This window comes from Myripristis murdjan, chromosome 6 (genome assembly GCF_902150065.1).
Source record: "Myripristis murdjan chromosome 6, fMyrMur1.1, whole genome shotgun sequence".
Taxonomy (NCBI): Eukaryota; Metazoa; Chordata; class Actinopteri; order Holocentriformes; family Holocentridae; genus Myripristis; species Myripristis murdjan.
The window spans coordinates 24159763-24174202 of NC_043985.1; the positions used below are offsets into that span (position 1 = coordinate 24159763).

The following is a 14440-nucleotide window of genomic DNA, read 5'->3' on the forward strand; positions in this document are numbered from 1 at the left end:
CTGTTTACAGCTGTAATCTCTCTGTGATTTTCTCCATGATAAAGGCATTTTTAATCTCTCCATTGTGTTATGCTGGGAGGCTGTGGCTTCAACCAGGCTGTTATCTTTTTTTCTATTAAAAGCAGAATTGTTAATAAACAACAATAAACAATCTCTCATCCATCATATTATTGGGCAATAAACCCAGTAATGAGTCAGTAAATGAGTCTCACAGGTCATTGGATTGTGCCAACAAGCAGATGACGGTGACGTAAACAGCCAAACAGGGCCTGTATTTGCCACCTGCTGCTGCCCTTTGCGGCATCACTTTACATGCAAATATTACTATGGGAACCGCGTGTGTAAACAGGGAAGGAAGTACGTCGCCAGTAACCCCGGAACAAACCGACGCAAAAGTTTTCGAAACTAAAGCGATTAAATCGATAACTACATTAAAAATAACTTTGTCGCGTCGAAAGTTAGAGAATGGGGACCACAGCGAGTCAACTAGGAAAGGATTTACTCTCTGAATATCAAGTAAGGACCTCAAAGTATCGATAAAAAACCCTCTGACGTCGGTAACTTCATGTTAGTTTAGTTGAGGACTGTGGCGCTAGCAACTTAGCGGATGTTTTTAGCATTAAAACTCATGTTTAGCCTTAACTACCACTACTCATGTCTTTGTTAGAGTGAATTTACACATAACATCAGCTTTGTGAAACCACATCTTGCCATAGTGCTGGTTGTTTTATAGGTAGTGATAGTATTGACAAAGTTTCCTTACTGACTTAGCATAATAGCCAGAGTTGTAGTCTGTAGCGTACTTAAAAAAATAATGAGGCGCTGATTAAGATTTATGATTCAGATGTAATAAATCTCCTTCTAATGACGTTTTCTTGTACATTCAGGAGCTGACATTCTTAACAAAGCAAGAAATTCTTCTGTAAGTGACCAACTGCAAACCATAATGCTACAATCACAAGTTTTAACCGAGTTAAGATACTAAATGTAGTGAAATAAGTCAGATATTGCAAATTGTGAAACATCAATATGTATTTATGTTTTTTTAGTGCTCACAAGAGATTCACTGAACTGCTGTCCAAGGAGGATAAAGCCCTTCCGAACCCCAGGATACCAATGCAGAGTATTCTTACTCTGCCAGAGCTGAAGGTGAAGAGATTCATGTGTTTAAAAAAAAAAAAAAAAGATTATGGATGTTGTTTTGTAGAGCAAACTACTGTCTGCACTATATAAGATTGAAGATTTTGTATCAGTCATGTGTTTTCCGTGTCCTACTCGGAAGTGCTATAATGTCCATTAAACTGATAAGGTGTGTCTGACCCTTGTGCTTTTTTCCTGTTGGCAACGACTCCCGCAGTCCAACCCTTTCAGAAAAAGAATCTGTCATGTATTTTCAACATCTGACATGAAGGATGGAAGTCTGACCTTTGAGGACTTTCTGGATCTTCTAAGTGCCTTCAGCGACTCTGCCACTCTGGAAATCAAGTCCCACTATGCCTTCCGTATCTTTGGTAAGTATGAAAGTCATAAAACGTAAAAGTGGAGATGGCTCACATTTTCACTCTGATGAATTTTGGTTAATAGGCATTGTTTTATTTTCCTCAGATTTTGATGATGATGGCACCCTGGATGTCGGCGACCTGGAGAAGCTGGTTAACTGCCTGACTGGTGAGACAGACGACACAAGACTAACCCCAGACGAAATGAGACAGCTCATTAACAATGTGAGTTCAGTCAGGCTTGCCATCTCTGCAGATGAAACAAGGTGGAGACACACTGACTGGTTAAAGCAGTCTTGTGTGATTTCATCTTGGATATGGAAACACAGTGATGCGCTTGTTGGTCTAAGATGTCTCTTTGGCTCATAATTTAGATTCTTGAAGAGTCAGACATTGACAAGGATGGGACAGTGAACCTCTCAGAGTTTCAGCATGTCATTTCAAGATCACCAGATTTTGTCAGGTGAGTGGAATTCTGGTTATTGCTACTAGGAAATATTATTTATTAAAGTAAACACAAATTTGTTCATCCTGATTTCTATAACGATGCCAAAATTTCTCCCTTAGTTCTTTCAAGATTGTGCTGTGAAGACCTCTCTCAGGCTATGGAAACTGATGTGCCTCCTTTGATTCCCGTATTATGGTTGCTCTTTTTCAACTGATTTCAAAAATAATTTTATACGTCTTAATTTATATTTACTTACACACTTTATGGTTTAACTATTTTATGCAGCGTTTGTGAAATATAAGTCTCTTCCTACTTTTAACAATGTCTTTGTCAAGGAAAAATAAAAAAAAATGATGTTGCCATAAATTCCTTGATTTATCTTGTTTTCAGTTATTTATCTAAGACACACAAAAGGGACCGGTATAATTCTTGTAAATATCTTAAAATATAGTCATGAATGCAAAGGTTCAAGATATTATGTGGTGAGTATGCAGCTCATGACATGTGCTGCAAAGTCCAATGTCCATAATTATTCAGAGTCTCCAGTATTCATTTTAAGACTGAACTACTTCCTCCTTGGCCACAGCAGCGAAGGTATTCCATGCTCCACACACTACATCCACCACACACACGCCTTTTTCCTTGAAGAAATCCACACACTGTGGCTCATCTGAGCTCAGTAACGTCCTGTGTCCCAGCTGGCCATACTCACCTGAAACAGTCGCGCAAGAAAAAATATATGGTTAAATCCAGCATACACAGAAATTAGTCATTCAGAAATTAGTCATCTAAATCAGGTGGTGGTTGAAATTTCAGAAACCAAATTTATAAATGCTTACCCCAGCCCCAAGTATACAGATCCCCTGTGGCTGAAATACAAAACGAAATACATGAGACAAAGATTGCAGTGACACTGACTTGCCAGGAATCATTATACACATACTGGAGGGGCAGATGTCTTACTCGTTACTGCCGCAGTATGCCTGGACCCACAGCTGACGGTGCTGAATTCACACGACTCGGGGATATCCAGCAGGGCGGGGAATGCTTGAATGGATATGAACACCTCCTCCTGCTTCTCTCCCTCTTGTTGCTCTTTACATGCAGACGAGCTGGCATCTCGGTTCACTGCTGGCGGTCAGCACAGTTAATGTTTCTCTCGGCTGTTCAACAATTAGTTACTTTAATCACCACTTCAAACTAATGTGAGATGCATAACCGGCCAAATAGTAGCAACATTTATTTCTGTAATAGTAAACACTTGGCATGAAAGACTAACCTGGCTGTTTGTTCCTTCGCTGCTGCTCTTTTCTCAGAGTCTGGGATGGAAGTCCAAGCTGACCACTCTCATTCCAGCCCCACATGTACAGGTCGCCCCCAGCTGTGCACAAAGTGGTTTTAGGCTCATTCCTAGCTTGAATTTTTGGAGATAATTTGTGACATGCTTACCACTGATGCAGGCAGAGTGCCAGCCCCCAGTAGCGACACAGCTCATAGGCATCCCCCAGAGTGCCTCCACAGCCCGGGGCTCCTCTTCAGAGGTGAGACCACCATGCCCCAACTGACCATGGCTGTGAAACAAACACATTCACGCACACAAAAGTTCACTGAGATACACACTTGGGTTTTACTCAAAAGCAGATGTTTGATTTTTAACTTTACCTGCCTAGGCCCCAGGTGTACACAGCTCCAGTGGCACTAAGAAGAACGGCATGCTCTGCACCCAAAGCCAGGCTCACAGCTCTCAGCTGGGGCGACAGGGAGCGGTAGAAGGGAAGTTTAGTGGCAACATATCCCCCAGGGACTAAAGGGAGCTTGAGTGGGGGTCCTAGAAGAAGAAAAAAAGTGGAGTGTTACTTAACACTCCTGTTACCTTCAAATTTCCTAACATTATTTATCAATCTGAGTCCCAATTTGACCCCAGTAATTTAAACCTCCAGAAAATGAGTGTAGTATGTGTCAGGTACTCAAAACATAACCTCTCCCAGTCACCCCATCTTATTGTAATTATTGTGGGAATCATGATTTCCCCTCTCAAATGTTACAATAACCATCAGTGGTTCTCTCACTACTACAGGTGTGGTTGTGTTAGGTGAGGGCCATAAAACAGAGGGAGGACCTCAGTCGGAGGCGCATTACCAGTCGTCTCTGCCTCTGGTTTTATTTCCATGCTCCATATCAGTGTCTTGTCGTTTTGCTCCAGGCTCCATAACTCAGTTCTGTCGGGGAAAGCGAGTGTCAGGTGTCTCTCACAGATCAGAGCATCCCTGCAGCCGCGGCTCTCCTCCAGCACAGAGACGCCGCTGACTCCTGCGCCAAAACCTGCTGACGTTACGCACAGGCAGCCGTCACCTGCAAAATAAGTCACATACACGCAGTAAGTGTATGAGATTCATTTAATTAAGGCATATGCTGTAGTGTGGTTTGCGTTAGACTCAGTACGATTACACACATTGCAGTAAACAGACTTGACGTTACCCTCTGAATGCAGACTTGCCCTTCGACTCCAGCTTGCTTTGATCCGACTGTTCTTCCTGTAGATATTTACTTTGCAGCCAGTCCCGCCCTCACATTCATCCACATGACGGCCAATGTCTGTCGGAATAACCACTTTGACTTCCTCCGCGGCGCTTCCCTCTCGTTTTATCAACTTATCATGTGCAGCAATTTGTCCGAAGGCATTGAAGCCAAATCCAAACCAGTTCATCGGAGCAATTCACCAGCCGATCTCCTCATGGAAACACGGAGCTCTTCTGGATAGGGGCTTTTACTCTGTTAAACGCGTGTAGCGCAGTTGTCTGTACATTTCAAACACCCGTGAACACAACAGCACGGACTGCGCATGCGCGACACGCAAGACGATAACTGTAGAAATGAGCATGGTCTGCAATAATCATCACACAGTCACACACTTTTTATTCTTTTGATGTTTGAGGTCACAAACGAGAAATGGAAATGTAGTGGTGTCATGGTTAAAAAAAAAAAAATAAAATAAAAGGGCACAACACAAAAAGTCAAAGTTGTGAGAGTGAATTTTTTTTGTCACAAATGAGGGTAAATTATATCAAAACAAGTAGTGTGTGTGCAGAGTGAAATAAATGCATTGGTATATTTACGGAAAATAATTATATAAAATAAAAACAATGCTTGCAAAGGTTAAGGAACAACTATCTGCAGCAGAGCATGGATGAAGTTTTTGGTCTCCAAGCTGTGATGCAGTCTTGCTTGATGTGTCTTTTGTGGAGATAAGTACAGTCAGTGGGACAGAGAAAACAAAAGCACATTCATTACACAACTTCATTGTCCGAATCTGCTGGTTTTCTGTAACCACTTCTCAAAAATATATATACACTTATTGTTATAAAATCTTAACTCCTCTGCTTTAGGAAATGATGTAAGACACTTAGACTTTCGTGCATTTTAGACTGTACACATGTACTCATCCAGATCAAAGTTGTTTCTGGCAAAAGGTGAAGCTATTTCACTGGTCCCAGTTACCGCCAAGCACACGTCTTCTCTGATCAAACATATCCACACACTACTACATTGTCCTCAAGGCCCAGTTCCTTCTGTTTCCTTTGCTTCCCTGCTCTTGATGATGCCGTACTCTATGGCCTTATCCAGGCAGTGCTGGGCTATCTTGGAGGCAGGGTTTGGTCCGGCCTCTCCTCCCTTTGCCAGGACAGAGAGGATCTCCAGTGCCTCGCTCTCCATGAGCGTCTCAGCCAGGCTCTTGTCTGCTTGCATCATGTTGTGAACGATGACCACGCCGCGATGGCGCAGGTCCACTATCTCACTAAGCAGCAGAGCCTGCAAGATCTCCAGCCAGTGGGTCGTCTGGAAAGAGAGTAAAATTAAGCTCCAGGAATGTGAGAGTGTGAGATGACAGAGGTGTGGGGAAAGTGGTGTCCTGCTTACTGTTGCGGGGATGCGGGCACACAGCTCAGGCTGCTCAGCTGTCAGCATGGCCAGAGTTCCTGCGGCAGCTTTCCGCAGCCTCTCGTCCTCCTCTCCGCTGTACAGCACAAGCAGCTTCAGTCGATCATTCCCAGTGGCCAGGAACAGCTTCTGTACCTGAGGACAAACCAAACACCCATCTCACGTTAATTTACTAGTTTTTCTATGGATTACTGTCATAGCAGGTACATTTAATGTGTGTCTTACCTCAGTGCTCAGAACCATATTACACATGCACTCTGTGGCAGCTGCTCGGACCAGCTCGTGCTCCTCAAACATGTAGCCTTCGACTTTCGCTACAGCCTTCTCCTTTATAATCTTTTGTCTGTGAAACAAAATACCTCATCAATACAGGCAGATGCTTTGATATTTATATGAATATTGTGTTGGTGAGGAAAAGGTTTCCCTGAGATATCATCATATCACACCAACAAATACTTTGAAAAAGGAAGTCCAAAGAATTTTAAAGGCCTATAATACTGATCTGTAATCAAATACATTTTTAAGGCAAGTAAAAATGTTTTCAAGCATTCTGATTTTTGAGAAACCACATCAGGATTATATTAGTATTTTTTTTTTTTTTTTTTTTTGCAGTGATACTTAGTCAATGCAGAATTAAACACCTCTCAAAATGCATTCATAAGACAGACTTCCAAAACTTGCCTTTTGGAAAATAATGTTGCAACTTGCAGAAAGTGGAAAAGTAAGCATAACGACAGTAAAAATCAAGTCCTTGTTTGAGCAGTTAATTATATACAATACAAATATACATTCTAAAATGAGTTGAAGTATTTATTTGTGATCATGTTTGTACACTGCAGAAAATCTCCATTTACCAGGTCATTTAATTTCATATTCAATGGTATAGGAAACAAGTGGAATAATCTCATCCCACTGGCAGATTTTTTTCACTTGCTTTGAGAGAAACTAGATTTTAAGACTGAATCTGAGAACAAAAGACTTTATAAGATGGAGATTTTTTTTTCTGCACTGTAGTTTTCTGAGGAGAGAGCTCCCCCTAGTGGCTGACCTTAGCCTCTCACTGATGCCAGCCAGGTTGGTGAGGGCCATCAGTGACTCGAAGTTCTGCAGCAGGGTGCACTCCAGACTCAGAAGACTGACAAGGGGGCGCACCACCTCATAAATCTGACAACACAAGAGTGAGACCAGGTAAACAAAAAAGACGATGCATATATTTAACTGAGGAGATTTATTGCCGCTGTCCTTCTCACCCTTTCTCCTGGGAAGGCAATCTCAGGATTGGATGTGATGGTTATTTTGGCCAGGGCTTGTGCAGCTTTGATTTTTCCTGTATCTGTGTTGTCAGATGCCAAGGGGATCAGAGCCTGTAGAGGGGAAGTTAATAAATATAACCTAAAAATTCCTATATTAAATTGTATAAATCAGTGTTGAAGCCTATGAAGGATATACATCTAGGTGCTCTACCTTTCCTGCTCCCTGTGCCACCACTGTGCCTCTGTCCTCCTGTCGTTCTACCAAAGCCAAGAACACCCTGCAGTGAGAAATGAAGTTAAAAATGGTCTGAAAAACTCTGCAGAGAGAACAGTTACTTAGAAGTATGAATTTCCTACCTGGCAATACACTCCCTACAAGACTCAGTGAGGGCAGGACTCTCCTGTTTGACCATGCACACCAATGCAGACACCACACCAGCCTCCAGCAGCTTCACCAGCCGCTTCTCCACAAAGGAAGGTGAATCCTGAAACATCAGAAACAGATACCTTATGTGAAACAGCTAATCTTGAATGAAAAATACAAAGTGAGGTTTGGAGCTATACTCCAATATTCAAGACAATACTGTGTAAGGTTACTTGGGTTCACTTAAGAATATGGAAATAAGCACAGGAACGGCACCTTGGGGTGCTCCTCGGGAACATGCTGCTTTGCATACTTGGCCAGCTCCACCATCTGAGGGTCTGGCTTTTCCACATCGTAGCTGTTTGTGCAATTCACGAGCGTCGAACCCACAGCAAACAGCACCGTCTTATCTTCAGACTGCAGGAACACATTGAAAACAGCTGTTCATATCTCTTTCAAGACTCATGTTGGACATTTATTTTTATGAAAGCTCATGTTGGTGTGACATTCTATGTGACACTATATTTGCAATAATGTATCAATACTGTTTTGAAATAATGCGAAAAGAAAACTTAGATAAATTGAACAATCAGGTAAAAAAAAGATATGTGTTCAACCTTAGCTAGTTCAAACATGGCCTGAAGAGCATTCTTGTCTTCTACTAAATCCTCCTTCACATCTGCATCAAAGGTGAGGTATGCAAGGCCTTCTACAGACCACCGGCGAGAGGTCGGGGGCAGAGACTCATTGCACAGCCACCTGAAAGGAAGAAGACACAGATCAAGTCTTATTTATACTCTGGAAACCACTCCTTATCTGTTGCGCATCCATGTGGCATCCACCAGATTACATTACTTTTAATATAGCTAAGAATAAACACAGATGTTAACATACTTCCGGCACTGCTTGGCAAGTTTGAGCGTGGATCCCTCTGCAAACTGCTTCATGCTGAAATCTGTCCCTCCTGCTGATCCAAGTTTACACAAACCCTGTACAACAACCCACAGAGCTTGTAGTTATTTTCATTTCATTTCGCCATGCCATGTTCTCAAACTTTCACTCAACATATACATTAAACAGATGCTTCATCGCAGTGCTTACCACGAGCGCTCTCACACGTATCCTGTCGTTCTCGCTCTTTTTGTAAAGGTCTTTCAGGAGTGCCACACCATTTGCTGTGATGAAGGAGGCTCTCTTGGCCTTGCCTGCAGCATGAATGAGAGCCTCCACTGCCACCTGCTGGTGAGTTACATCTTTGGAGGCACACAGAGAGATGACGGCATCCATCATTCCTGACATCTCCAGCGTTCGGTTCCCCACATCGCTCGGTCCTTGGAGGAGCACCGATACCGTCTGAATGGCCCGCAGCTTGCTCTCAAGACCAGGCTGGCCAAAGTGTTGCCTGTTCAGAGAAACAACATCATTTTCAACTGGGTTAGATGTTAGTGGTGAAACACATAGACAAATGTTTTGCTGTTTGCTGCCAATGGCACACTGTTTCTGTTCACAAGTTATTATCTTGAATCATAAAAACAAGTTACTAGATCAACTCACTGGACATATTCTTCACATAGTTTGCTGAAGTTCTCCCGCTCTTTGTCACTCTTTAGGTCATCATAGAGTTTGCTCAGCAGGACAGAGCAGCTCATGTGGGAGTTGTCTGTGAGAGGTGGACCGTCTGAGAGTTCAGGGACTGTGCCTGCCACCTCCAGGATCTTCTTCAGCCCTGCAGGAGGACAAACGGAGATGACACATGAAGAATTCAGCCATGCCAGCAAGAACTGTTGACTAAAATGTCTGAAATTGGCTTGGGAAGGCTGGGTCCAAATGCAAATTTGGTATTTGGCAGAATTAAGTATTGGAATTCAGTTAACATTTGAAAACACAGTCACCACTCTCCTTTGGTGATGGTGCTACTAAAATGGTGGCATCATGTTGTGTACTAAAACACTCTTATAACATTTAATGACCAACTATTTGCCTATTTTAAGGAGTATTATAGATGAAACCCAAACTAAATATCTCAGTGGCACCTTAAAAATCAAATTCTGCGTATCCATCAAACTGTAAGAATGTGAGAAAATTATAGAATATGTGAAGTTGTGTCTCGTACCCTGATCGATCACCCATAATGTGACGGAGTTGTCTGGCATTTTTAGGGATTTGCGGGGAACTTGTTTGACCAGGAGGTTGATGGCGCTGTCTCTGCCGGACCCTGACACACTCGATGCTGGCATCATTTCCAGGAGGTGGCGCAGCATAGAGCGCAGCTCCTTGGATGGTTCTTGAATAACCAGAAATGGCAGAGAACATTTCAAAAATATAACTCTGTGATAACATTATGATTATGATGTGAAGATGATACAGAGGAAAATATTTGTTACAGATGTCTTTGCATGGTAAGCCACTTCAGAAATATAAAGATGATTCCACTCTCACCAGGAAGTATAGCTTCCTCTTTGCCTCTGATCTCTCTGCTCATGCCTTCTGTCAGAGCCTCAAACATCACCTGCAGCAGGTGGCAGGCAGCCAGCGACACCGTGGACGTGCCTGATCCCATGACTGTACACAGCTGCTCCATGCCCAACTCATTCACTATGGCCATAGTCTGCGAATAAGACAGACATCAGAGGTCTAACAGCTGGAAGATGCAATGAAGCATATTGGTTTCATTTACACAAAAGACTGAGCATTCTCTTTTTGTTTGTAAAATTACAAGCATGGTGGGCAATTTCCCCTGACAAACATGAAAGAAGATACAGATTAACAACATCTATCAACAAAACTACACTAAAACTAACTTTACAGGGAATAAGAAGGTTAAGGCACAGAAATAAAGACAGAGAAATGTCACTACGAAGGATGCTTGTATTGGATAAGCTTCCTGTCCAGCACACATTTTATCTACTGGAAAAAAGAGGTTTTTGTTATTACATGATTGTTTAATTTTAGAGGACAGTGTTACACTCACTCTTGACTGATGCCCTGTACATAAACCAACCAGGGTCCTCAGAGCAGAAAGAACCACTTCCTCCTGTTTTGACGCCAGCAACTTCTGAATCAGCCTGACTCCATCGTTTCGGAAGATGAGCTCAGCTCCTGCCTCGTCTCGAGACAACACCACCAGATTCTGAGCAGCCTGAAATGAATGAAGGGACCACATGATTTTTCTGAATGCGGCAATGGAACTTGGTGAGGAAACTATAAAAAAAACAAGTTATAATGATGTTTTGATCGCACAATAGCACTATGAGTCCTGCTCTGTGAGCAATTCTTACTTTTAGCCGATCCGAATCTTTTGCGGATGTGTCTGAGAGGAGGGAAAACATCTGCTGCACACGAGCATCTGTGGAGTTTAGCTGCATCGACTGCACAAATAAGAGATAACACTCATTAGTGAATGCTTCTTTGAGACATTCAAGTCAGTCTCAAAGATGTGACAAGCCTCCATGACAATTCCCCATCCAGTATAGCATCACCTTCTGCTGGATTTGTGCTCCCAACTGTCTGAGCAGATCTTGGAAAGCTTTGTTTTTGGGCTCTAGCTGGGCACACCTCTGTGCGTCCAGAAACGCCTGGTCCAGTTGACCCAGTTTCTGAAATGCCTGAGCCCTGCGGAACCTCGCTTTCACATCAGCAGCGTCAGCATCAAGAGCTGAAAAGAGAGAGAGTAATGATATTCAATACAGCTACACATGTCCATGATCTCAATCCAGTTTACATCAGATCAAATAGGTTTTGTAATTTCTGGGAAGTGTGTGTGTTTATGTTTGGTCTCCCTCATGAAAATTGACCCTGGTTTCCTGTAGTTTTTAATGGAGCAACCACAGTTTTACTATGGTATTATATGGTAACTATGATTACTATACTCCTAACCGCTATGGTACTGAGTGACTACCAACATAAAGCAAAAATTAATTAAAAATGCTTGGAGAATCCCACACACGACTCCCTCCCAAGTCCCAGAAATTTATATCTTTGGTATGGCTCAGAAGTGAACTGCCATGTCTGTGACGCCCAGAGCCTAAGCTTGCAGCACATTCTCACAGGCTGCAGATCAGTTTAGGGTCGGTTCAGATGGGGCCACAACCGGGTCCAGAGAAAAGTGGCAGAGGTTTTGGAGGCACGCTGCCTGGAAGTAAATGGGACCAGCCCGTCAACATCCCAACGGTGTATATCCTGACACCTGGATGTGAGTGGAACTTGAGGGTCGACCTGCACCAACAGCTGAAGCTCCCAAGTGAGATCACTACAACTTCCTTATGTCCTGTGGTCCACCTCCGCCTGGACGGTGATCACGGCTGAACTCTTTGTCCCACAGGAGGAAGGCACGGAGGCAGCCTTCAAGAGGAAGGAGGAGAGGCATAGCAAACTGTCTGCAGCATGCACAGAGGCAACGTGGAAGTCAGCTGAAAATCCACCCAACGATTCCTTAAGATCCTTGGAATCACACGGGTCCAGGCAGAAAAAACACACACAGGGAACTGGCTGAGGAGGCGGAGCAAGTGAGTGTCTGGTCTTGGCTAAGAAGAAAGAAAAATGCAAAGTGGGATAAGCAAAGATCTTAGGGTTAGCGATAGGGAGATGTCCCCACCGCTGCTCCACCACCACCTTGAGATGTTCTGGGATCAAAGGGGCGAAACATCTGTGCAGGATGGCTCCCGGCTGATGAGCCTGCAGCTGGCCCAGCAGCAATGGCAGAGGAGTGAGGGGCATCAGTGCCGTACAGGTAGTGAATACCAGTGCTTCCATCTAAATCACTTCTCTAATATTGACAAAACATAATACTGTGTATCACTATAGTACTGTATGGTAACCGTCCTGACCATAGTACAACCGTGGTTTCTTTAAGGTATTTATGGAAACTATGATTAATTGGTGGCAATACTGCAGAAAAACAGTGGTTAGGCCATATTATAACCATGGTTTCCATTACCACCATAGTAAAACCACAGGTAAATTTCGTGAGGGCTCTCTATCTCATAGCTGGAGGGTGCAGCTGTCCACCTTTGGAAGCGTCAGCCTCTGCCTTGGTGTAGTCCTCCAGCTTGAGGTAGCAGGCGGAGCGGTTGCGGTGGAGGACAGCGCAGTCTGCTTGGCTGTCACTCAGCTTCAAAGCTTTGGTGTAGCAGCAGATAGCACCATGCATGTCTCCTGCCTTGAAGAGGTTGTTGCCCTCCTCTTTCAGGGTCGCAGGGTCCTGGGTGGATGAAACGAGAGCAAGAAGAAGGTGTGGAGGTTACCAGACATGTGTGGCTGAGGCTGGTCGCCCTGCAGGCTTGGCGACACTACACTGAGACCTTACCTTTTCTTTATCACTCATCTTCGAGGCGGCTAACAAACGGCGATGCTACGTGGGATGTTTAAAAAGTCCTGTTTGACTTGTGGTTGCATTTCCTTACGCTTCCGGGTGTTGGGAGCGCGATGACGACGTGCCATGCGCAGCCACGCCCCCTCCTCACACGTTACACTACCATAAAAGGCATGGAGGCTGCGGAGCCCTGCGGTATCTCCCAGCCGTCCGGCCAGTCCAGACTGCTTTATATGGTTACACTCACTTTCTGAGGCATTCTTCAGTCCACATGAAGAGTGTATGATGTGAATTAGCCTCGATCATTTAGTTATGTAATAAACAACGGTGCGGACTGAAAGCTGACAGTTTCTTCAGTAGGTCATTACACTACTTAGATTGAGTTGATAACAGTTATTACAGTTTTGTATTTTTCTTTAGGTATTACTTTTATTTATTTATTTATTTATTTATTTATTTTTATTTTATTTTATTTTTTTTAATTGTTGTTAGTTCAGTTTAGTTTCAGTAGGTTTCCAGAGTGGGTTTGCTCATTTCAGTTTAGTTTTTTTTATTGTTTAAAAATGTTTAGTTTTAGTTTAGTTTGTATTAGTTTCAGTATTAGTGTGAGTTTGTTCTTTATGATAATATGGGTTTTTTTGTCATGGGCAAGATTTAAGAAGTTCACAGTATGTATTACAATCCAAACACATCACTTTGTGAAGGCAGCTGACATTCCTGGTCTTAATAAACATCAGCACCAACTCCTCCTCGTGCCTTGTGTGTTGATAAATTTGACCAAACTGACAGTGACTAAAACTAAAGACATTTTCTGTACAGTATTATTTCAGTTAGTTTTTGTTTTCTTCTAATGTCTGGTTTTAATTTTTATTTCAGTTAACTAAAATGTTTTTTTTTTTTTTTTTTTCCACACCTAGTTTTTAGTTTAACTATAATAACCTTGGTTGATAAGAGTTCTTGTTAGTCATATCACTTTAGAGGTGACAAAGTGTATATTTTTATATGAAGGAAGTAGGCTATGCATGGAGACAAGATCTAGATGAACAGATGACAACGCTGGCCTACACACAGATAAATCCTGTTTTGCCTCTTTGAATCGGCGTTTGCTCTCCCTTTAGGTCACAACAACAAAATGAAGTTGTTTGGCGTGGAATTTCCTGGAACAGTCCCCACTCCCCAAGGACATATCCTTTAACGGGACAGCCAATCCCCCCCATTGGTTTGTGTCCTCTGTTGCCTTGGAAACAAGGTGTTACCCCTGGGAGTTTACGTTCACAGAGACCTGCCCGAGCAGCTCCCATTACCATAGCAGCTTTGTGAGTTGAGGGGGAAGAGAAGACCAGATATCCAGCGTGGACATTTGATCTATTTCTCATATGCAAATCTTGCTGCGAAACGCAACAGAGCCACAGGAGATCCAAAGGCACTAGAAACAGCACCAGGGACCCACAGAGAACAGCCCTGGTTTGGAAGCAGCTGTGCAAACATTTCCTCCTCGTGATAAAAATTTCTAAGCAAGATTAAGTCTCCCAAAAGAGGATTCTTTTATCGCTGGTATACCTTTTGGAAAGAAGTTTAACTTTCATCAGTAAATAGCAGCCTATACATCTCAGTATCTTTATGATT

The 14440-nt window shown here is 43.0% G+C and overlaps 3 protein-coding genes across 4 annotated transcripts; 1 reads left to right on the forward strand and 2 right to left on the reverse strand.

Annotated features, from left to right (window-relative positions):
• The first annotated feature begins 333 nt into the window (after nt 1-333).
• Nucleotides 334-2313, forward strand: cib1 (calcium and integrin binding 1 (calmyrin)). The gene is made up of 7 exons (XM_030053788.1): nt 334-516; nt 888-922; nt 1050-1149; nt 1358-1511; nt 1606-1724; nt 1874-1962; nt 2067-2313. Exons 1-7 carry the CDS (start codon nt 466-468, stop codon nt 2086-2088), a joined length of 570 nt encoding a protein of 189 aa, XP_029909648.1. The 5' UTR covers nt 334-465; the 3' UTR covers nt 2089-2313.
• Nucleotides 1605-4777, reverse strand: rccd1 (RCC1 domain containing 1). Of its 2 annotated transcripts, none has more exons than XM_030053787.1 (8): nt 4426-4777; nt 4087-4299; nt 3610-3775; nt 3397-3518; nt 3227-3328; nt 2911-3075; nt 2787-2816; nt 1605-2659 (listed from the first exon to the last, which is right to left on the reverse strand). In XM_030053787.1, exons 1-8 carry the CDS (start codon nt 4652-4654, stop codon nt 2502-2504), a joined length of 1185 nt encoding a protein of 394 aa, XP_029909647.1. In that variant the 5' UTR covers nt 4655-4777; the 3' UTR covers nt 1605-2501. The 2 variants fall into 2 exon arrangements, with proteins under 2 accessions (XP_029909647.1, XP_029909646.1); XM_030053786.1 differs by having other exon boundaries at nt 2911-3078.
• Nucleotides 4778-4846: 69 nt separating this feature from the next.
• Nucleotides 4847-12946, reverse strand: unc45a (unc-45 myosin chaperone A). The gene is made up of 19 exons (XM_030053785.1): nt 12809-12946; nt 12511-12703; nt 10983-11158; nt 10782-10871; nt 10475-10642; nt 9943-10111; nt 9617-9787; nt 9058-9229; nt 8605-8905; nt 8398-8492; nt 8121-8262; nt 7780-7920; nt 7497-7624; nt 7351-7417; nt 7137-7250; nt 6935-7050; nt 6112-6229; nt 5866-6021; nt 4847-5784 (listed from the first exon to the last, which is right to left on the reverse strand). Exons 1-19 carry the CDS (start codon nt 12824-12826, stop codon nt 5500-5502), a joined length of 2820 nt encoding a protein of 939 aa, XP_029909645.1. The 5' UTR covers nt 12827-12946; the 3' UTR covers nt 4847-5499.
• Between the last annotated feature and the right edge of the window lie 1494 nt (nt 12947-14440).

Excerpts from the sequence above, each read along its gene's own strand:
- rccd1 (XM_030053786.1), bottom strand. The coding sequence starts at position 4,654 with ATGAACTGGTTTGGATTTGGCTTCAATGCCTTCGGACAAATTGCTGCA. Across the intron at positions 3,519-3,609 it reads TACACCTGGGGCCTAGGCAG|CCATGGTCAGTTGGGGCATG; the intron begins GTAAAGTTAAAA and ends TTTGTTTCACAG. Across the intron at positions 2,660-2,786 it reads TCTGTATACTTGGGGCTGGG|GTGAGTATGGCCAGCTGGGA; the intron begins GTAAGCATTTAT and ends CGACTGTTTCAG.
- unc45a (XM_030053785.1), bottom strand. Across the intron at positions 10,643-10,781 it reads AAGATTCGGATCGGCTAAAA|GCTGCTCAGAATCTGGTGGT; the intron begins GTAAGAATTGCT and ends CATTCATTTCAG. Across the intron at positions 8,263-8,397 it reads CTTGCCAAGCAGTGCCGGAA|GTGGCTGTGCAATGAGTCTC; the intron begins GTATGTTAACAT and ends TCTTCCTTTCAG.
- cib1 (XM_030053788.1), top strand. The coding sequence starts at position 466 with ATGGGGACCACAGCGAGTCAACTAGGAAAGGATTTACTCTCTGAATAT. Across the intron at positions 1,512-1,605 it reads CTATGCCTTCCGTATCTTTG|ATTTTGATGATGATGGCACC; the intron begins GTAAGTATGAAA and ends TATTTTCCTCAG. Across the intron at positions 1,963-2,066 it reads AGATCACCAGATTTTGTCAG|TTCTTTCAAGATTGTGCTGT; the intron begins GTGAGTGGAATT and ends TTTCTCCCTTAG.